This window comes from Atractosteus spatula, chromosome 12 (assembly GCF_055471065.1).
Source record: "Atractosteus spatula isolate fAtrSpa1 chromosome 12, fAtrSpa1.hap1, whole genome shotgun sequence".
Classification (NCBI taxonomy): domain Eukaryota; kingdom Metazoa; phylum Chordata; class Actinopteri; order Semionotiformes; family Lepisosteidae; genus Atractosteus; species Atractosteus spatula.
This window is the reverse complement of record NC_142717.1, coordinates 4,478,825-4,501,503: the sequence shown is the minus strand read 5'-3', so window position 1 is coordinate 4,501,503 and position 22,679 is coordinate 4,478,825. Positions and strand designations below refer to the sequence as shown.

Sequence of the window (22,679 nt, the reverse complement as noted above, 5' to 3'; positions counted from 1 at the left end):
ATGGTAATATTCTAAAACATCAAACAATATATGCACATACAGTACAGTAAGTACCAGAAATAAAAGATGACATTCTGTACTTTTGCTTAATTTTCATCTTTTCTTCTCACATACAAATTGCTTGAGTATACAGCAAAAATAGTAATTTTCACTTCACTGTCGCAGTACTTATGCAGTGCAACGTATGGTCGTGAGCTTCTGTTCATCAGGATTGGTCTGATCAGAAGGTCAGATAGCCTGCCTTTTATATAAAAATGTTTCTACTTGTTAACTGATATTTTCTCGTTTAAGGCACACCGCCCGTTTCCTTAAATAAATATAGAACATAACAATCTTCCAAAACAGTCAAAAACACCCACAGGGACACAAATAATACAGGCGTGCATAGCTCCCCCCGTGTGTGTGGTACAGTATATCGTCTTCAGATTACAATTATTAAAGGGAGTACTGTACTTTCGTATTAGTCAATTTAGCACCACTGTGAAGGTTAGTGGATGGGTAGGCCAGTTCTTTTCCAGTACACAAGAGGGAGCTATGGGGATATAAATACAGCCATCCAATTACTACTTTCTATTATTTCGATTTTTTTCCTTCAACCAAGAGGTTTTGCATGATAGTGGAGTTACAGTAGGATAAATACCGTACGGAGCCTGGAGGGGCCATCAGTAGGGGAAAAAAAAGTTATATCGAGGGAACGATTTACAAATCGTGCGCACGAAATAGCTAAATGGTTCCCTCGTTTTCTTTAATTCGTGCTCCCGAAATAACTTTTTCTAACTCTGACCCCCGCAAGGACAGGTGTGGCACTAGTAGCAGTGAAAGAGAGGTGCAGTCCTAACTAGTAGTTCAAGAGTACAGTAGCTACTGTACAATGCCCTAATATCTCATCCCCAAACCAAAATAAAACTTAATCAGTTCACCTGTGTTCATTAACCCAATTCTACAGCAGTGTCAATTAGGCTTTATTGTACTAATAGACACAGTAACGTGTTAACTAGTGTTTGATAGCGTTGTTGGTAGGAGCCGGGGATAATGCTGGCGTTTTAGCAACTTTCTATGGGAGTGTGACTACCGTGACACAAAGAAAACGAAGGGAAGATAAAACGTTATTTCGTGCGCACGAATTAAAGAAAACGAGGGACCGATTTAAATATTTCGTGCGCACGATTTGTAAGTTGTTCCCTCGATATAACTTTTTCCCCCCCTACTGGTGGCCCCTCCCGGGCTCCGTAGATAAACACCTACATCAAGCACACAAAAATATTCCCGAGTCATTTAAATTAATTCATTGAGAATTTCTCAAAGGAAAGTTTCTCTTTCCTTCGTGGGGACCATTCCGGTTGGAAACAGGTACGTACAGTACGGTACATTTTTCCTTTAAAATTAAATGGTCAAAGCCTGCTTAAGGAATCTGTTTGTACTATAAATACGTATATAATATAGAAATTCAGGAACAAAAAGAGTTAATGACAGGGCAAAATTTAAATAATTAATCAGAGCGTGTTAATGCTGTAGGTGTATGTCCTGAAAGCAGAGCATCTTTAGGGTATGAAGGACAGGGACACAGTGGCGTGGTGTGAGTTTTCGGACAAGCATTTACTGTACTAACTAGACATTACTTAACACATTATGTTGTCGTTCTGCATATGACTGCTTTTGCGTACACAATCTACTGTATATGTGTCATAAAATTTGCATTGCGAGCTTAAGAGAACAATTATATTTCGGCGACATATCACATATGCAATAATAAAATGGGTGTACCATAGTTTAAAGAGATGCTTGCTTGTCTTTAAAATTGTAGCTATCTGCTTTTTCAAGAAACAAATACCAATTGTTGGATATAACAATTACCAACTTGCGGAATTAAACAGTGTATGGCAGCTATTTTTGTATTTAATTTTTCATTTCAAACAAATATGAAACAACAAACCAAATTGTAATTGATCTAGATTATAACTGTTTCCTACTAAATAAATCCTTCACCACATTATCTGTTATGTCTGGTTTTCGCTCTCTCTCTCTGTTACTACTGTCTGTGATATTTTAATTAAACACGCATATCTCTGTGACGCGTGCATTGCAGTTTTGCAGTACTACAGTATGTAATGCTACAGTATAACCAGTACAGTAGCAAAGTTTTTTTAGAGGCTGAAGTCGCCCTCTTGTTGGTCTTGTAGTGATTCTCGAAAGATACTTTCCAGAGACCAGCGAGCTTACATTATCAGAATCATGGCAGTAATTCATTATTCATCCCTGCTCTCTATTGTACGTGTTGTGGGGCTTGCAGGGTGAAAAATGGCAGATGACTCAACAGTGTACAGCACTCCAGGCACAGATCTACTGTCAACAGATTCCCCCACTTGGCTCAAAGCTTGTAGTGATAAAGTAAGCTACTGTAGCAGGCTTAGCAACTCCATAGTATAGAATACATATTGTCAATTTTAAATGTATTGAATTTATTTTCAATTCAATGTAAATTGGTGTCTTTTAAATTCTCACATGATAGCCAAATGTGTTTCACCTCAATACAGTTTAATGCAAAACTTTTAAAGCTCTGTAGACAGATCAGAAGTGTCAGCTGGGCATGGACATTGCTCATTAAACTAACAGTATCTGTGGCACAATTGAACTGGCTTTATTTGTACATCTGAATAGCAGATTTTATTGTTTTCAACATGTTTTCTGAGTGTTTTAAAATGGAAATGATCAAGTCATGGCTTTATTTTTCTGTGTTTTCGCTCATTATAATCTTACTGTACAAATTCATACTGTTTCCCACCACCTTGTGGCCGAATTAGGTATTTTTATTAACAGGCTTAATCATTTAGTGATGTCCGTCCCTTTTTAATATTTCTCTTAATTCAAACGATTTATTCACAGGCAAAAGTAAGTGCACTTTCTTAGCTTTTGCCACTAAACATAGCCTTGTTTTATACCTGAGCTGAGGTAATTTCTTTCTGTAAATGTAGGCGTACTGTAACTAATGCTTATCTTGCATTCTATACTGCGTTTAAAGAATTCTACCTACAGTACGTCTGGGAAGATGTAACTTCTGCTACTGCAACAGAGTGCTTCTTGAAGGGGTTAGGGGTACATTCATATAGTTAAATACCTGTATATACATTATCTATTGACAAGGGAGCTGTAAATGGGCATTGTTTGATAAGGTAGTCCACAGAATACTGTGGTTTCATTTTAGTGCTAATGAAGACCTGTAAAATTAACTGCTTGTAAATTAAAGTCTCAATCTGAGAGTTCTCAATCCTGATCCTGAAGGCCAACAAAATGTCTGTTTTGATTCAAGCCCGCCTCTCAGTTACACAATTGAACCCGTAATTGACGTAATAATAGGATTACTTTGGGCCATTTTCAGCTCTTGAGCGTGTTGGAGGTTGCCTGTCGAGTATTGCTTTTGAAATAAAAAGTGAAATAAAATCCAAAACATTTCAGTACCTGAAAATATTCCAAACCAACAACTTGTTCGTTCAGTTAGGGCTTAAATGACGGAGCTATGCTCGACTGTAATGAAAACCAGCGTTCCCAACCAGCCTCCAGAACTTTGGGAATATTGGGAATAAAGAAATGATACTTACATCTCTATTGCTTCCAATGAGGTTCTGACTATTTGACTATATTTAAGTGGCTTAATAACAGTCATCTTTGTGGCTAGGCACAGTATGACACAAGATTTTGCTGAAATAAAAATAAAAATGTTTATTTCTCACTTTTCAATACAATAAAACGTTCTCCCTGCAAATAAAAAAAGGTTTAAGACAATACATGTTAAGGAAACTCAAAATGTGTTTTTGCTCTGGGCTGTCTCCACAGCTCCTGCCAACTGTTAAAATTGAACACAACATGCCGATTAGTTAAAGATTGAAGGCAGCTTGTCTCGGGGTGCTTGCTTAGAAACCGACAGCTCCCCTGCAGACGTGTTACAACAACAGACAGACTCGATGGGGTTCCCCACCCCCCACCTCACCCCCTTTAAGGTTGGCTCTGCAATATTTAGAGGCCGGCAGCGTCTGCGCGGAGGGTATCGATTGCAGTACTGCTCCCATGGGGACTGCTGAGTGTGGAGCAGTGGTGTGGAGTGGCCGCCTCACTGCAGGTGTATGTGTGTGCTGCAGTGCTGGGGCCATCCGCAGTCTGTGTGTAGCTGCTGAGCGAAGAGCAGGGCTGCTTTTTACAGTGCTCTTTCAAAACAGGCCTGGCCAAATAAAGCAATGGGAGTTTGGACAGAGACGGCCTCCTCTGCTCTATAAATACTCTCTCTGCCTGACAGTTCGGCTTTGGTTGTTGTAGATCGGGACGGGTGACTATAGCCGGAGGCATTAGGAGGTTAGCTTTGTCCTTCAGAAATCTCGCCATGCCCCGGGTGGATGCTGACCTCAAACTGGACTTTAAAGATGTCCTTGTAAGACCTAAAAGGAGTAGCTTGAAGAGCCGATCTGAGGTGGGTGTTGTTTTCTTATTGTACCTATTTTGACTTTCAGAGGCCTGTAGCGTGTACAGTAGCTGCTTTTTCATAACTGATGTGTGATTTTGTGACAGGTTGGAGAAACAGACATGTTTGGATGAACATATTTCCTGGAAAAAAAACATTAGGTTGGAGATGCTAAATTAGACCAAACTTGAAACGGCACATGTGTCCTGGAATTAGAAATCAGAACTGTGGTACTTTCTTCCAGTGCAGTACAATACAAATGACCTTCGTAGTACTGACAGTCAGGGCACAGAGGGGTCTGTGTTTCTCAGGAGAGTCTGAACTCCCTCTTCAAGACCGAGGACTTTCCAAACTTTCAGTTCCAGCATCAATGGGGCATATAATCGGAAAAAGAATTGAAGTATAGACAACAAGTGACAAGTCAAGGTGAAGAAATATGAAACCAGGACACAGAGCGAGCAGATAAAAATAGAAATGTAAAGTTATTTGGTGCACAGGACTCAGCTGTCAGCACCAGCATTGCACTCTGCAGCAGAGAAGAAGTACCAATCTGTTTCTCGTGTCAGGTTAGCTGATAATCAAGCAAAGCTTTAAGTTACTGTTCAGGTACTGGGCCTGTTACCTGCATATTCGGAGATTAGATAGGTAAGACTTTATTGAACCCGAAGGGAAATTGATGATCTATATTATCTATATTCAGAGATGAGATCTATGGCGCTCTAGTGTTTTAGCCCATTTGTGCACAAAAAGGGTTGATATGCCAGGACAACATCTTAACATTACTATTGTGTCACAGACCAATAAGGACTTTACAAAGCCAGGGTATTCAGTTGCTCAACGTTTCATTTTAAAAGGTCTTTAAACAGTTTTCCTATTAGTAATGTACAAATGTGTATATATATTTAAATGGGTTTTACAGCTGGAATGTTCAGTACTGTATAAAAAGGAAAATATGGAGGAGATATTACACAGAATATATTATTCCTTTAATTTTTTTTTTCATTTTTGGATAACAAAAAGGACAAAACCAAAGATGATTACTGTATTTCATTTGCAGTATGTAATTTCTGATCTATTCACTCATAATCACTTGCTGTATTTTTCTCATTTTGCTACATAGCCTTGAATTTTGTGCCTGTTAATTAACAAAGCATGAATGATTTCTTTTAAAAATTGGCTGCTGTCAAGTACTCTAGAACCATTGGCCTCATTAGATGCTAGTGGCCACTTTTAAAGAACTTGTATTGGAATGCGCACTGATCTAAGACAGCATTACTGAGGTCTCTTTCAGAATACCTGTTGTGTCAGTTGCTCACACTTACAGCATAGTGTTGCTCACTACCTTTCTGATAATATTAGAAAACTCGCAGGCTAATTTTAGATTTTTTAAAATATGTATATATTTTTTTTGATATGATAATGTCTCTTTTTTTACGAATAAAAAAATAAGGATAAAAAAGTTTTTTAAATGTTAACTCATTGGAATTTATTGTACCATAATACTTGCAATAGTTTTCTCATTTTGGCAGATCGGTTTGTGATTTACTTGCATCTGTGATACAATGGGCTATCCCCGTTACTAAACAGATTTTGTTAATGGTTATGTACGTAGTTATTGAGGATCGTATTTCCAAATGCAGTAGGTGCCTCATGTCTCCATGGTTACAGTATGCTTCCACGTGGTGCTTTCCATTGTGAAAAGACAATGTAAAGCAGTTTGGAACAAAATAGACTTACAAGGTGATCATTAAAATATAACAAAAAAAATGTGGACACGATGTCCATACAATTGTCCAATCCCTAGAATTGCATTTAGACACTTTGGCTTTAATCATTCATTAATGTACACGTACTGTATGCCTTTCTGTGATGAAAACATTCCTAGTGGTAGCCTAGCCACAACCATCTACAGTACCTGTTACTGTTAACACTGTGTAATTAAAAATGCTGATGGTACAACAAAAAGGCTTCTCCTTAAGGTCCCAAGCGCCTGTTCATTTTTTTTTTCTGTGATAGAAAATCTACGCTTTCTTCACACTATATCCAGTATGTCTAAAAATTGCTAAACCTGCCGTGGGATCTTTGAGACCACAAATATCGGTAGCCCTACTTTTCCGATCCTGAAGTCCACTAAGCAGAAAACAACTGGGGCATCATGGCGGCACAATCGTTGGTGTGTTCCCTGTGATGGACTGGCGTCCCACCCAGGGTGTACCCTGTCTTACACCTGTTGCTTGCCTGGATAAGGTTTAGCTGACAGCTTCATTTTGTAGTTGGCCTTTTTAAGCCTCTATTGGATAAAGCAGTTGAAAAATGGATGGAGGTACAAGGAAAAGACAACTGTAAGAACAGTAAAACAGTGGGTTTGTGAGGAGAAGCAGAACAAGAAAGTGTTGTGTGCCCTGCTATAATTTGTTATTGACGAGCACGTCAGGGTCCTTACTTTTAAAAGGATTTCCCTGAAACTCCATTACCATTGTGTTTTTCCTACTTTCTTCCTTTAGTTTTTAACTGGAGGATTAGTGCCAGCGGTTGCCTGAAGGCATAACTGATTGCCAGTATTAAGGATAGGCAATATGCATTGTTTTAATACAGCCCTTGCTGTGTGTAGAGCATATCGGTAATAGCTGGAGATTATCAACATGAAACTACAAAAACAAAAACAAAAAAACAAACCAACATGAAACTACAAAATAAAGTTCTTGGCCAAAATACAGATCATACCCAATTGTTAAAGCACTTTGATTTACTGTTAAAAAAAGAAATGTGTTGTTTTTCAGAATTGTTTACAGAGTTTGTTTAAAAAAACTGAAAAATTAGATACGTACTCGGCATACTTGCAACATAAAAATACACTATAATTTACAGAGGAAAAACTTTCTTTACAGTATGTCATTTTGTTGTGACAGTGGAGTATACTTGTACAGCACCCATAAAGGAATTTGTCATTTTGTGTTGTAAATTGCTTTCAGCATAATCTAAACCCAAGGAGAAGATTACCGGGGATCTTCTAACAAATGTTCTGGCTGAAAACAGAAAGCTAAAAACAAAAAAAAAGTGTAAAGAGACCTGAAAAAATAAACACAAAGAAATAAAAAAGCTCTGGAGATTTATATGTATTTGGGATAACACAAAGGGCTGCAAATCACATTTTATAAACAATGTATAACAAGTTAGCGACATACACTTACTCTATGTATTAATATAGTATTTATATACGCAAACAATCTGACATTTGTTGGCAAGCAGGATGTTATGTGCACATGTGTATGTCTGCAGTTTTGGTGTAGCTAAATTGTGTAACTAGCACACGAGGCAGTGTAACGGATAATACTTAGTGCTGTTGGGAATAGTAGTAGTCAGGAAGCTGACTCTAAAACACAAAGAGTGCAATAAAGAATAATTACATTTTTATTTATTAGTAAATATGGGAACAGAAAAGAAGGCCAGATGAATACAAGTTTAAAAAAAAAGTTAAGAAAACAGATGGTGAGATATAAATGAAGAGATACTGAAGCTACAGTGAGAACTGTTTCAGTGACAACATTCTAAAGTGCACCAGTTACCTTCCACATTTTACAATCAACGGTTCTGTTCAAGACGTTACAGGCTGAAGTCACAGCGGTGGGCTTGGTGTGAAGAGAATGTAGCTGGAGACCAGGAGAAAGAATTCTCTTCAGCCTCAGTAGGTGATAACCTCAGAAGAGATTTGCTTGGGACCTGTGAAGTCTGCACAGAAATGAAGAAGCTTGACTTCAGACTTAGCTCATTCAGTAGATTAAGAGGCACATAATGTTTTTAGTAAAGAAAACTCAGAACTAAGTTAAAAAAGAGACTAGTTCTAAGTGAAAATAGTTTGTGCCAGTGCATGAGATCAAACCTTATACACTGGGATTCTTCAAAATGTTGATGTTGCATTAAGATAATATCAGGCAAGATTCCATTACTGTATGACAACTTCAAAGTCCAGGTATTGATGTTGATTGTTCTCACACTGTTTCTGGCTGGTTATGGTAATATGCGATTGACTCTCACAATTTCAGGTCTTGCATGTTTATATATACTGTAGAACAAAAAATAATGATAGAGTTCTGTGTCAGTAAATTATTACACAAACTGTACTATAGTAGTTCCCCCTTTTTACTGTAGGTGTTTAGCGTAAAACTCCTTTACAGGAAAGCAAAGCCCTTTAGCCTTAATATAGCGTTGCATGCTTGCTATACCAGATCAGTTAAAATGATCTGGTGCCCCGACTTGACTAACATACTGTAGCTCCAGAAAACATGACAACTCACCATAACAGTAGGTGAACAATACAGTGCGTGAGGCTATCTTTCAACCATGCAGGTCTTCAGCAACCTGCCCCCTCCTTAAACCTCTGTCAAACATCCACCAACTAATACAGTGAGGCCTTTAATATACTGTATCACACAAACACAACTCACCCATGTGAGAATGTGTGTTTTTAATCCATCACCCAATGTCTATTTACAGATGATAGAGGCCTTTTGTGGCAGGTTGGCTGTGATTACAGTCCCCTCACAGGCAGCCCTGTCATAGATCTTCTTTGTCTCTTCGTTAAAACAAGAATCCTCTTAGATGAAGCTGCCCAAACCCAAACAATGGCTCAGCTGTTGGTCATATTGTAAACCTCGTCTTTAGAGCTACGGATTAATCGGCCCCTCTTCCACAGGTGGACCTACAGAGAACCTTCACATTCCGTAACTCCAAACAGACCTACAATGGAATCCCAGTTATCGCTGCCAACATGGACACCACTGGAACCTTTGAGATGGCGGAGGTCTTGAGTAAAGTAAGGATCTTGAATTAAACATCCGGGTGAGCCATACCGTGTGAGTGTGTGGCGGCGTGGTGCCGCAACAGATTTTCAGTAGAAGCGCTCACTTGTGTGAAGGGGATAATGGAACTGCTCTTGGATTGCTTAATTAAAAAGCAGAGAGTGGCAAGAATGAGGATAGGTCACTCGTAACCCCCCCCCCCCCCATTCTAGAAAGCCTCAAAATGAAAATATGGCATATTGCCCCTACTTGGATTACAAACTTATTTGATGAAGTTCTGAGTCAGTGGGAGGACATCTGCTGTACTTGTTTTAACAGAACGAGAACAGTAAAATGTGTGTTGTAAACATGCTGGGGTAGGTGTGATTCTCTGTTAGTTTTACTCTCTTTGCATTGATACTGTAACTATTCCACAACAAGCCATCGCAGCTCTTCCTAGATGTTTCAGTCGCATGCTGTATAACCACTCTTGCCTGCCTTGCAGCACATGTTGTTCACTGCTATTCATAAGCACTACTCTTTGGAGGACTGGAAGAAATTTGCAGCCAATTCTCCAGATTGCTTAGAGGTAAGAGACCACAACACTTCCTATACTGCAGAATTAAAAAGCCGATGAGTGAGTGGTAGACATTTCCATTGGTATTAGTCCATTTATAGTCGATGGTGGGATTGGGGAGTGTTGCATCATATTACTGTTTTACTGGAACACTGAATATCCTTAGCATGTTTTTCAATAAGCATTAAGAATCACAAAATTATTTTTTGCAACTTTTAGTTAAATTATCACTTGCCAACACATCTGGATTTCTGTACCGCTGTCAGTCCTGTATTTGTCACCCGGAATCTGTTAGAGCTGCCTCCAAACACTGGTGAATTATTTTATGTTCTTTGATATATACTGTATACTGTATATACACATAATATTGACATGAAGTCACACGGTTTCAGGATAACCCCCCTATAGAGTATATTTGCAGATTTGTTATTAGTCAGTTTAACAAAGACTTTGTTACTGTTGGACCCAGAAAAGTCTTCAGACCCAAGTGACCGAATGCCACATTTGCAGCTCTGAAGCCTACAGCGTTAACGGCAGTTTTGGGACATTGGACAGAGCAGAGATACATACAGTACCACACTGTCAGGTAGCTAGTAAGCCACAATGGATGCTGTTGCATGACAAGCTGGTTAAATTCCAATTGCACCAATACAAGAAACGTTTGCCCACTTATACAGGAAGACTTATGGAATCCTGTACACAGTGACCTGAAGACATAGTCTAGAGTTTGAAGTACAGAAGCTGGATCAGTAAGACACCAACACCATGTTCTTGAATAAAGATTAAGTTTCACTTCAGGGATGGATCTGAACCAGTCCTGAAATTGTAAGCATTTTCTGGGCAATGCAGAATGAATAAGACAATAGGAACAAGTAAAGGTTTGTTCCATGCTGAAAAGAGAAGAAAAGAAACAAAGTTTTGGCTGTGGAGCCTTCTTCGGGTGTGATATACTGTTCCTTTGCAGCCTACGCATGCTGACGCAGCTACCCACCTGGACTAAATAAGAAAATGACTGCAATGTGTTAACATACTGTACTTGCAGGAAGCTTCAGAAATCATTCCCTTAGATTTTCAGAATGGAACTTGCGACTGTGATGCATTGCGGTCTCTGAAAAGAGGATTGTGACCTGTTTCTGGTAGGGTCCGTGTTCTGTGGTCTGAAAACGTGCTTGAAAACACTGAGCTGCTCTGGCCTCTCTCCTGCAGCATGTGGCAGCCAGCTCAGGCAGTGGCCAGGCAGATTTGGAGAAGCTGTGCAGCATTTTGGAGTCCATCCCAGGCATAAAGTATATCTGTCTTGATGTCGCTAATGGATATTCAGAGCATTTTGTGGAATTTGTGAAGACTGTCAGGAGCAAGTTTCCTAATCACACCATCATGGTAAGCCCCATTTACCTGTTTGTAACACTGCATAGAGAAGATGGCTCCAAAGCACATATTTGTACAACTTTTTCAGAAACAGTGGATTTGATGCCTTTTATTTGCTCACTGTTTTGTATATCCACTTGTTGTACTTAATATGAGCATTTGTTTAGCAAATAATAGAATTCTGATTGAAAATGCAACTCTTCATTACATGTAAGAATTACATAAGCATTCCAGGCATAGTTAAAAATATAGTTATTAAAAATAGAAGGATAGTTGTTGACTTGCACAAATTCCGCCTATCTGTCAATGTTATTTTCAGTATTAGAATTTGTAAAACCATTCTTCAGTCTTGACTAGCCCTTTTTTCAAGTTTAATATACTGTTTGAAAAAGTATCTAAACACTAAAGGCAGTATATTCCTGTCCAAGACTAAACAAAAAGTGCAATGCATTTTTATCACAGACTGCAAATAGTGCTAAATCAAAAAGCACAGCTGAATCGAGTCGACTACGTAAATAACCAGCTGTTTTCTATTTTTCTGCATACAGTAGTTCAGAGGTTACTTGGCAGTTAAGCTGTTGTCTACTGCATTGTGCATGCTACAGTCTATCTCAGTGGGCCATTTTTAGATTTGACAAGTGATTTTGTCTGTTTTCAACTAAGTATTTATAATGTTTAAATCTGGGAACATCAGCTTGCTAAAATGACGCCCGCACACATGCTTCAAAGTTTTAACACAGCAAGTCCTGTTGTCTCCCTGGCAGGCTGGCAATGTAGTGACAGGAGAGATGGTGGAGGAGCTCATTCTCTCTGGAGCTGACATTATAAAAGTGGGCATTGGACCAGGTACAGTACGTGAAGAGATCAGTTTATTCCAGATATCCAAACCCCTTCATTAAAAAAAGCATATCCTGTTTCTCTTCTAAAATGTAGATTATCTTAGTTTCTATTTCCTCTTGTCTTTATTTGATCATCCTCAGTGTTTTGACAGGACCTTTCTCAATTAGAAATACATGAATGAAGGTCCCTGTAGCCCACTCTAATCTAGACAAAAGGTATTCAGTTCTGTTAACCTGTCTGTTCAAGACACACATTTGCAGTATGGTGTGGAAAATGTCTTTTTGACCTTCCTTCAACTTCCTGATCAGTAGGTTTCCTAATCAGTAATACAGTGACTATAGAAAGTCTACACACCCTTTCCAAAGTAACACATTTTGTGGCCTGACAGCCTGAAATCAAGACACCATAAATCTGAATTTATTTTACCTTTATTTACACATTGTAACACACAGCCTCCCAGAGAAAAGCAAATGCACCAAAATTCCGAGATGTCATTATAAATGAAAAAAATGGGTGAATTTCATCCTCCCATTTGTTTCCATTCTTATACAGTATGTTCATACAGTATATCTTTTATAGTGTCAGTTCATGTGAGACAAATAGAGTATATAAATACAAGCTTCAGGCTTGTCCTGTGGTCTCATAATTGTGTGTCTTGAGAATATGACTCAATTTTAAAGTGCTTTTTAGGTTTTTGCCGAACATCACGTCGGTCTCTTCCTTTGACTCTTTATGCCCAGGTTCGGTCTGTACTACCAGAATCAAGACGGGCGTGGGGTATCCCCAGCTCAGTGCTGTTATAGAGTGTGCTGACTCGGCTCATGGGCTGAAGGGACACATCATCTCTGTAAGTCTCCTCGCCAATGTACATGAGCTCAGACAAGAGTGCAGACTTCAGCTTCAAATTCATATTCCTCATCAATCACAAACATCAGGATGTAAAGACATACTGTACATGTTGGTACGCACACATACAGTATTCACACACTTGTTGTTCAGAGTATAGTATATGAGATCAGTAATTGAACTGAGTTTTGAAACGGCATGAAGTCGGACTGAAGCTCTCCGTGCTTTTAAATTAATTCAGTATACGTTCAAATGTTACTCACGGGGGCAATGTCTAACTAAAGATCATGTTGCTCAAAAGCATCACTCTTTGCTTATCACATCCTAGATTATCTTCAGTTCCATATTTTATACTCAGTCAGGATATTTTAAAAAATGGAAACGAGGATTTGGAATCGTGAATTGCTAACCGGATCAGCGTGCTGCCGAAAAGCTTCTGTTCGAATTGGAGAAATGTACTGTAGGTAACGTGTTTGTGAAATGCACAGTGTTTCCGTCTGTTTCTTCTACACTCTTCTAAACAATGATTTTGAAACCACTGAGGCCTGGTAGCACAAAAAAAATGATTTAGTACCATCTGGGGAATCATAGTCAGAGCCAACTAATAATTTGCCAATCCCAGCAATATCTAGATTTATGTCCAACCTTTACTTCAGTAAGAGGCCTCTGCCTTTGAGCCACTCTGGTGTTCCTCAGAGAACGCCTTTTTGAATGATTCATACTTTGGCGAGTGTTAGTATACAGCTGCATCTTCAATATTTGGCATCTCATAAGCTTAATAGACGTACGGTGTAGGCTCATTGCCCAATACTAGGAGCCCCCAGTCAAATAGGCTCTCAGAGGCAGGCTTGAGTACCATGAGACATAGTGTTAATCATCATTTCCATCAGCTACCTGATCAGCACAGCCCCCTCACTGTCTGTTGAAACCTGCTTTTCAGTCCCCTACACTACTACCCTGTTCACAAACTCATAACGGAAGGCAGTCCTACCACAATATCGTTTGAATCCTTATGATCAGGGCTGTATAATCCAAAAGGATCGACTCTTTGCCTCAGGCCTACAAATGCTAAAGGGTCCATGGAAAAAGTGTTTGACTGTGTCTATTTTTTATTTGTTTGACGAAAACAGATAACAAAGATCTCTTCTTGAATAAATCTACTGTATATAACAGGAAATAGCTGTCTGGAAAAAAGATTCAAGAAGATATTTTGATCATTCATCTGTCCAGAGAAATCAATACACTCGCCTGGGGCCTGAAAGGACTTAAATCTGGCACATCGTATGATGTATATTGCAGCTTGCCATGTTTTTGCTGCTCACTGAGGCCTGGGATGTCTTTCAGTTGGGGCGTTGTGGTATACGAGCCACATTCTAATAATCTGGTCAGTGAGTGTATGATGTCGCTCACACACTCATCAGTAACACCTCTTCACATAACCATACAGGATCTGAAGAGATGGAAGCAGGATTGAAAGGGATGAAATTATACATTTTTGGAAGGCTTGCAGGAAGACGATGCTGCAAATCACAATCAGAAACACTTCCAGTATCTTGTAAGGTGGTAGCTGACATGATCTACTGGATCACTTTTGAAATACTTTTGAAATGTTTTTGCTTTGTTCCCATTGTTGAGTAATAATCCTTTTGAAGGTGTTTTACTTCACATAGGCTCAGATGTGTAATTAAGTGTGAGTCTGAAGCTAGTGTAGCAAGTACAAAAGAACTGTACACTACTACAATAGTGTAACCTGGAACAGTGGGCTGTAAATTTACAACTATCCAGTACTATAAAAAAATGAAGATACTGTAGTCTTTAAGTATGAAACCCTCAACAGGATTTTCTGCAGGATGTTAGCATATTCTGGTGGTTATGCAAAGTTTAGCATCTGTGATACCTGGGTTTTGATCATAACTAAGTATCAGACAGCACAGTCCTATTCCCAAATACAAGAATTCCTTTTTAAGCAGCTGTTTACTCATAAATATATTATCAGTTTTGATAAGTAAAGATTTACTCTGGTTTACATTTCACTAAAAATGTAGTTACAAGTGCAAAATAAGTACTTTGTGGACACTGGACAGTTGAGAGATTCTGAAGTTCCTCAGCGAAAAAGTGATAGCACTAACAGTCCCCAAGGGGGCAGTATGGTCCTTTCCAGACACCAGTATCTGTTATAAGAAAAAACTGACTGTAGTACCAAATTCTGCATTAAGCCTGTAAAAAAAGAAAGATTAGACACAATCCAGGTTCTAATTCTTTCATAATGTAAGTAGATTATCTTGCTGCAGCAACACATCTTGACTCCAGACTGGAAGGTCCTAATCCCAAACTAGTCTGTACTGTTGTACCCTTCAGCACGATACTACTGTACACTCTCATGTTGCTTCAGTACACGTCCCGCTGTGTAACTCTCCAAGTCATCAAAATATGAACGAATGAGAATTTCTGGATACATAAAGGATTTATTTCAAATAAACGTACCGTATAAATAAAACTGACCATTAGACGCGTCAAGGAGTTTAAAATACAGTACCTATACTGCCGATCACCTGAATGACTCTTAATATCATAGGGTCTATCAGTGATGAGTCCAAGTCATGCAGAAATGAGCCATTCTTAAGCATGTTCACTCTAAACTTCACAGTGTTGACGTTATTTTGCACGCTCTTCCTTTTCAGGATGGAGGCTGCAGCTGTCCAGGTGATGTTGCCAAAGCTTTTGGTAAGTTTTGCTTGGCTTTTCAGGCCATTCATGCTCACCTGGGTCAGGTTTATCACCTGCCCGATTAAAAAGTGAAATCATCGAAGAGCGTGCAACCAGGGTCTGAAAAATGCCATGCGCTGACAGAGGTACCGCTGAGGTCAGCCAGTGCATGAGCTTAAATATTAAATTAATCCCTTGGGCAACCTGAAATAACATCTGAGAATTCATTGACTAGTGATCAACAGTTAAACTAATAAGCAACCTCAATAAAAAGTTTCTGTACTGTTTATTGAGAATACATAAAGTAATAAAAGGTTATAAAGCAAGCATTATCTGATTCAAAAGCTGCTAATCCACAGTTTCACCTCTGACAGGAGGTCTGATAGGAGTCTACTCTTGATAAAACATAAAAAAAATCCATATTTCACTATCAGAAAGTGTAAGGGCTTTCAGTGTTTCGGTGTTATACAGGTGGAAGAAAGATATTCTTGTGATGTTTCAAATTGCAAAAAGGGGGCATACAGTAGGTAAAATCCAGCTTTTTAACAAATGTTTAATTTCAGCAGACTGAAGTCAACAGCAATGCAAAGCTGATGTTGGGAGCTTATGAGCATAACCTCATTCTTACCAGGGTTTAGCTTGAGAAAGATGTCTGAATTATTTAAACGTTACAAACACAGAATGCATCTGACAGTTTAATACCTAAGCAACCCTCAATTAGTACTGGAAGAGAAAACAATTGCTTTTCCAAAGGGAGTCTCAGTTGTCAATTCCATACACAGATTCTGCCATTGTTCTAGCCTGTCCCTAACACCCACACAATCCCTCCTGCTAGAGCCAGAGAGAGTAACACAGCCCGACTATAAAAAAAAAACATCTCTGTCTTAGCAACAAAAAACACATTCACATACTGTTGCAAATGTTAATTAACCTTTAGTAAAAATAAACAATTATCAGAAGAGTTCTAATAGGTTAAAAACACGACAGTCATTTAACCATCTTGCTTACTCTATAAGGTTGCTAACAGCTAATCCACATGAGAAACTCATTCAGACACAAAAATAGTAGAAAGGGTGATAAACAGAAGGAAACCATCTTTGTCATTATAGTAACCAGCTCCTTTAAGACACCTTTCTATATCATAGGAGTATGTTCCCTTGGCTTTAGTGCTGATGAAGTCAGACGTCAGCATACTGCTTCACAAGTGAGGTGTGCTGTTGCTGGCTGCTGTTTTGGCAGGACACTAACAACAAAAAGAAGAAATGCATAATAGTAGCAAAGGAATGATAAAGTCATGGATTTGGGCTGACGCATGACAGATTAATTTGAACATTAATATGTACGATGTTAACCACTGTAGTAGTAGTAGTAGTAGGAGCTTGCTTCAGGGAAATGCATATGAAAGATATTTGGGTGGTTATATAGATCCTTCCACGTCCTCATCAAGAGAACGATATTTTATAAGCTAAGTAATAAAAAAAATGGAATGCTTGGGCATACAATATAGCAAAAAAAGTAGAATTCATATCCAGGGAAGTTATGTGTATGGTTTATAATACACTGGTGAGATACCACTCATTTTATCATCTATGGACAGGTTAAAAGCGCTGCTGTAAATCTGTTCATTCTAGAAAAAGGCTATTCAAAGGCAGTTCGATTTATACACCTACAGTATATAAAGGGACAGAAGGGTGAGCTATTTCACACTCACTAGTGACACTCTTTTGTCTCTTTTGTGTGATATGGTAAATTGGAGGTTGTACACATTAAGAAGTACTAGGTAGATTTATTGTGGTTTGAACTGCGCTCATTATTGCCAATTCATTACAACTCTGAGAAGTAAAAACAGCATCGCAGTTCCTTTTCATGGTAGCCGGATTTCTCACTGAACAAATCCCAAAAAAACACACTTTTGTGAAGTTCAAAATTAAATTCGACTGTAACTGATTTCAGTCAATATCACTGACTACATTACGATGTCTTGGCTCGAGAAGTGCCGCAGGGATGTGGTCTCCACCGGCTCGGGTTCTTTGGGCGTGAGCTTGGGCGTTTTTCCCCGGCTTCAGCGTTTTCGTTCTGTTTGTGCCGCGCGCGTCTCCCCAGGGGCGGGGGCCGACTTCGTGATGCTGGGGGGGATGCTGGCTGGTCACGACCAGTGTGCGGGGGAGGTCACGGAGAAGAACGGCAAGAAGGTCAAGCTCTTCTACGGCATGAGCTCCGACACTGCTATGAAGAAATACGCAGGGGGGGTGGCTGAGTACAGGTGAGTTGCTTTCATATTTAACACACAAGACGTGTGCAACGTCAGCTGGCCTAGTTCGTTGGCCTATTCAAACACCTGGACAATGAACGCTGCAGCATGGGGCGGTGAAATTTGGTCCACATGTAAATGGAACCATGGGAAACACATCTCAATAGACACCAAATAGGCCACCTAACTTTGTAGGTTCCAGGGGGAGCATACTCTATTCCTAGGGAATAAATTAATTCTTGTGGACACTGGTGATGTGAAGTGCCTTCTTGTGTGCACGCAAGGGTCATTGTCCATGAGTATGTATTCCTCACGGTGGCGTTTATATACATTGCCTTGCAAAAAATGTTTCTTGCTCTTCTCCTCATCTGTGCTTTTTCAACAACTTTAGCCCTGAGATGTCTTGAAAACTCCTGGGCCTTAATGGTTGAATCTTTGCTTGAAAACCACTACCTGACTGAAGGAGTCAGGGACAGGCCATTCAACATTCAACTAATTGAGTGACTTTTCAAAGCAATTTTGGGATTCTGAACTCATTTAGGTAAAAAAGGGGATAAATCCTTACTGCATGCAATCGACATGCTTTATTTTTTTTTTGTATTTTTATATTTTTGACATTTAACTTTTTTTGCCTGTAAAAGTCTCTAATTTGAAAATTCTAGTTTTTTTAAAAAAAAAACGTGTATGTATGTCAACATTTGCAGTTCATCAAATTACAAATCATTGCTAGGAGGTGAATATTTTTCCAAGGCACTACACTAACCAAATTTCTTTGCACCAGCAACTACACTTCACATTCCAAAATGTCGAATCCAGCCCCTGAAAAGCAGTAGTTCCAATAGAAATCCTGCTCTGAAGGTTTTTCCTAGTTCTTTTCACTTCACATAAGATTCATTTATTCCAAAACACCGATTATGAGCAATGGTCAGATACAGTATGTGAAACAGCAGATTGGGCTTTCCCTGTTGTAGTCTATAATTCTATTGCAGTGTTTACGTGGGAAAAAAAAAACTGTTCTTCGAAACTCTTCTTTCAATTTCTCTCTTCCTTGCTGTCATGAACAGACATACCCAGGTCAGCTACTGTATATATTGTGCTTCTTTATGACGAAAATCTCATGTTTAACTCTCTGCTGTGAAGGTGCTGTACTATAAGTGGTGTGAGGAGGCCAAACACATGCTGTTTATTTGGTATCAACACACTCTGTGCTTTTGCTTTAAACGTGGCCTCCCTGACCTCATCATCTTGTCTGGAAGGACAGAACGGTTCTCCACACTTCTTTGAGGAGTCCGTTAAGAACTCAGACTGCCAATTACACTAATTAGAACTGCCTGGGGGTATCTCGCCTTCCTCAACCATCTGTTCACTTTTCTTTCTGCACTGCCAGGCTCCAGCTTCCTAGTTCTGAGGATGAACCACGGTAATAATACATATAATTGAGTATACTTCCCATATTTAAGTTTGTCACTTAATTATTTTGAGGATTATACTGGCTTCCCCTTTTGGCTGCCAGTAAAAATAAGTATGCATCTCTTTCTGTGAAGAATCCCTCAGAACTAGAGGAATGGGAATTCTGGCAGCTGCTTCTTCTAGTGCCAGCAGGAAATAAATGTCCTATAGTTTTCCGCAGTGGATCCTTTATGACTCTTAGAATGCGTCATAAAAATAGAAAAGAGGCTTATCAATAAAATGCATTAATAAAATATAAAGTATTATTTTTTTGGTGAAGATTCTTGTTGTAGAGTAGATTCAAAATTCAGCTCTACTGTGGAAATACACATATTGAGTGGAGACCCACCGTATAACCTGATGCAGAGCGTTTCAGCACTCATGTGATGGACAATAACTGATTAATATTAAAATCATCCAAGAGTTACTGCCCTGCCCACGCTCTTCAATGAAGATGGTTGACCTTTTTTTTTTTCCTGGAATCTTCGCTCCTGCTCTCTCTCTCGTTCTTCCAGGGCTTCAGAAGGCCGGACCGTGGAAGTGCCCTACAGGGGCGATGTAGAGAACACCATTCGCGATGTTCTGGGGGGGTTGCGTTCCACCTGCACCTATGTGGGGGCCGCCAAACTGAAAGAGCTGAGCCGCCGGACCACCTTCATCAGAGTCACTCAGCAGTCCAGTAACATGTTCACCTAGCTGTGGACACGGATTAGGAGAGCCGGTGTGCTGTGCATGCTATCCCCAACCCTTACCTGGCCTTTCCAGAGCTCAGCAGAGATCGTCTCTCAGAGCCGATTTAGAGCTTTGGTCACCCAGAGCGCTGACAGAACTGCCCCAGAAGCGCTGCCCTCATGCTACCTGTTGAATTTTTGGTGTGGTCTTCGTTGCTGGTTTCGGCCGGGGCCTCTCTTTACACTCAGGTGTGGAGGGTGTGAATGTGAGGTTGTTCCCTATTTCTAGCTGTCATGGTGTGTAAAGGAAAAAAAAAATCAGGTCGATGTTATTCTTCAGGTTCCCCCCCCCCACAACCTCCTTCAGTGGCGTTGAAGCAAAGTGTTTTAGTTGAGGTCCTTTGTGACATTACAGAAGGGCAGTACATCTCATTTCTCTCCCTTTAAACCATTTCTAGCATGGCAAAGCTAATTCAAAGGATAACGTGAATTTTCACAGTGTGAAAAGGCACAGTAAATCTGTCAGAAGGCATGGTGGAGCCCAGCACGATATTACATTTATTATCTCAGCATGGAGAAAGCATGGTTACCTGCATACTGTATATAGCCTGGGAAACGGTTTCTTTCACAGGAGAATAATAAAGTGGTGATTTACTGTACCTTAAGAGAACAGATGAGCCGGGATCTGACTTTGTAGGCAACAAGAACACTACAGAACGATCAAGGCCATTTCTGTTTGAGCCAGATAGAATAAAGTGCTACAAAGTAGCACACTTTGTGTGGAAGTAATTTTGAAGAAAAGGTTTGGACTTGATTACCAGCGGCGGTAAGACAAGATAGCACGCTGTGTATTATTGTAGTGTACAAGGACAGACTGAGAAAATTATATACAGTTAAAAACCCATATTTTGAAATAGACAAATAAAGGTGGCCAGAGAACCCATGAAAAATGAAAGGCTGCATGTCTGTAGGGAGAGGGGCTTCCTTGAGCTTTAAAAAGAAAGATTTAACCAGAGGCCCAGCTCTATGGTTGGCAGCATGAGAACTGTGAATGAAATACTACCCTCCTGCTATTGATCTCTTCTGAGCGTGGTGTGGGGTGGGTAATATAAACTGTATAAATACACACCCTAACTTGAATGTAAAGACCTTGTAGCAAAAGTTCAAATCAATAAACAAATATTCCAAAGTGTAATTTAGTTTTCATGTCTTTTTATTTAGGGTTGATGGGTGTTTAGCATGCATAAGTAGAACTACTGTATAAAAACAGCAGCAATACTGTAGATCAGTGCATAGGTGTGTTGTGGAAGCATCACAGGTATTTGAGTATAGCAAGGAAAAATACATTTACAACAAATTGTGATTCAAACTTTTAAACCCAGTAATAACTTTTTGTAAATATAATGGTTGACCTGCTCTACACTTTCAATCTTGTAGCACTAGGCATAATCATCAGTTTTATGGGGCAAAGGGTGTATGTCAAAGGCAGAGGTAGGACAAACAACACAAACTTTTTCTTTTTTTTTTACCACCAAGTTGTATTCCTTGCGCTCAACTGAGCTTGATATCTCTGAACTCTTGCTGTTTTGATACCCGGTCACTGCACAGCAACACCGCCCAACATCATACAACTGGAAGATAATTTGAGATCTGAGACGAGTTTGGAAAGTACTGTGACGCTCCACCAGTAAATGAAAGGGGCTCAAATTTGGGCAATGCAGGAACTCATAATGCACTTTCCCGCACTACCATAGTTCTAGGAATGCTTTTTTTAAAGCGACATACTCACCAAATTTAGAATTGACAAGTGTGTCTTTACATCTTGGCTCACAGCGATGACACTCCTGTGGATTACCACAGGTGGAGACTGAAGAAGTGCAAACAAGTTCCTCCGACCTGCTCATCCACCCGGGTGGGTATTAATCTTTCCAGACAAAATCGCCTCCGCAGAAATGCACAGACAGTTCAGGATTAATTGGGGGGGGGGGGAAGGCCCATCCCTCACTGCCACAGTGAGCCTGAAGGTGCCTGGGTCATCACAAGCTGTAGTCTGCTCTGTTCTGTTTTGTTGATGGTGAAGAGAGGCATGGCCAGCTAGTTTCAACCCTATAGCTGGTGGGGCTCGATCAAATGTCTCTGCTGCATCCTGGCCATTAACTACAGAGCTCAACCTGCATTTCAGAGCGAGCTGTTCAGGCCTGAGCTGAGAACATGTCTAAAATTCCCAACAGGTCTTCGGTGCTGTCAAACACCATTCATAAGGACCAAATAACGCCTTTAAAATATATTAACTTACTTAAGCAATTCCTTCAGAAAAAGTCCACTCTCAATACAGGATTGTTTGGAGGATACAAACGGTGCTAACCAGCGAAGAATGAGGCCCATACTTGCAGACTTTTATTTAAGAATATATGCAAAACAGTACTGAAGAATTACTGGCTTAACCGTTGCTCCCTCCTTTAGGCTGTAATGTTATTTTTTCCTGATTTGAATTTGAAATACTAACTTGATCATTACAACTGTATGTTTTTGCCATACATTTAAAACTAAACCAGCGTGTTTTATTGTTAATTAGACATCTCAGCTTCTGGTCGATAAACAAAAAGCCTAACAGCAAATCAGGAAATTGAAAAAAACTTTTTTCTCCTGTGTAAGGGTTTTATTTAATATAATTGGATAGTAAGTTAGCATTTGGTTGCAAAACAACATTACAAGTTGACACTTCGAAACTGAAAACCATGAA

General features: G+C 39.5%; 1 protein-coding gene across 2 annotated transcripts; it reads left to right on the top strand.

Moving 5' to 3' along the window:
• The first annotated feature begins 4,088 nt into the window (after window positions 1-4,088).
• On the top strand, window positions 4,089-21,125 carry gmpr (guanosine monophosphate reductase). 2 transcript variants are annotated; one of them, XR_016093823.1, is made up of 10 exons: window positions 4,089-4,459; window positions 9,144-9,263; window positions 9,734-9,817; window positions 11,012-11,185; window positions 11,938-12,019; window positions 12,754-12,860; window positions 15,541-15,583; window positions 17,669-17,828; window positions 18,208-18,357; window positions 19,781-19,911. XR_016093823.1 is itself a non-coding variant. In XM_088928521.1 (9 exons), exons 1-9 carry the CDS (start codon window positions 4,373-4,375, stop codon window positions 19,959-19,961), a joined length of 1,038 nt encoding a protein of 345 aa, XP_088784647.1. In that variant the 5' UTR covers window positions 4,091-4,372; the 3' UTR covers window positions 19,962-21,125. The 2 variants fall into 2 exon arrangements, 1 of the variants encoding a protein (XP_088784647.1); XM_088928521.1 differs by lacking the exon at window positions 18,208-18,357 and having other exon boundaries at window positions 4,091-4,459; window positions 19,781-21,125.
• The last annotated feature ends 1,554 nt before the right edge of the window (window positions 21,126-22,679 follow it).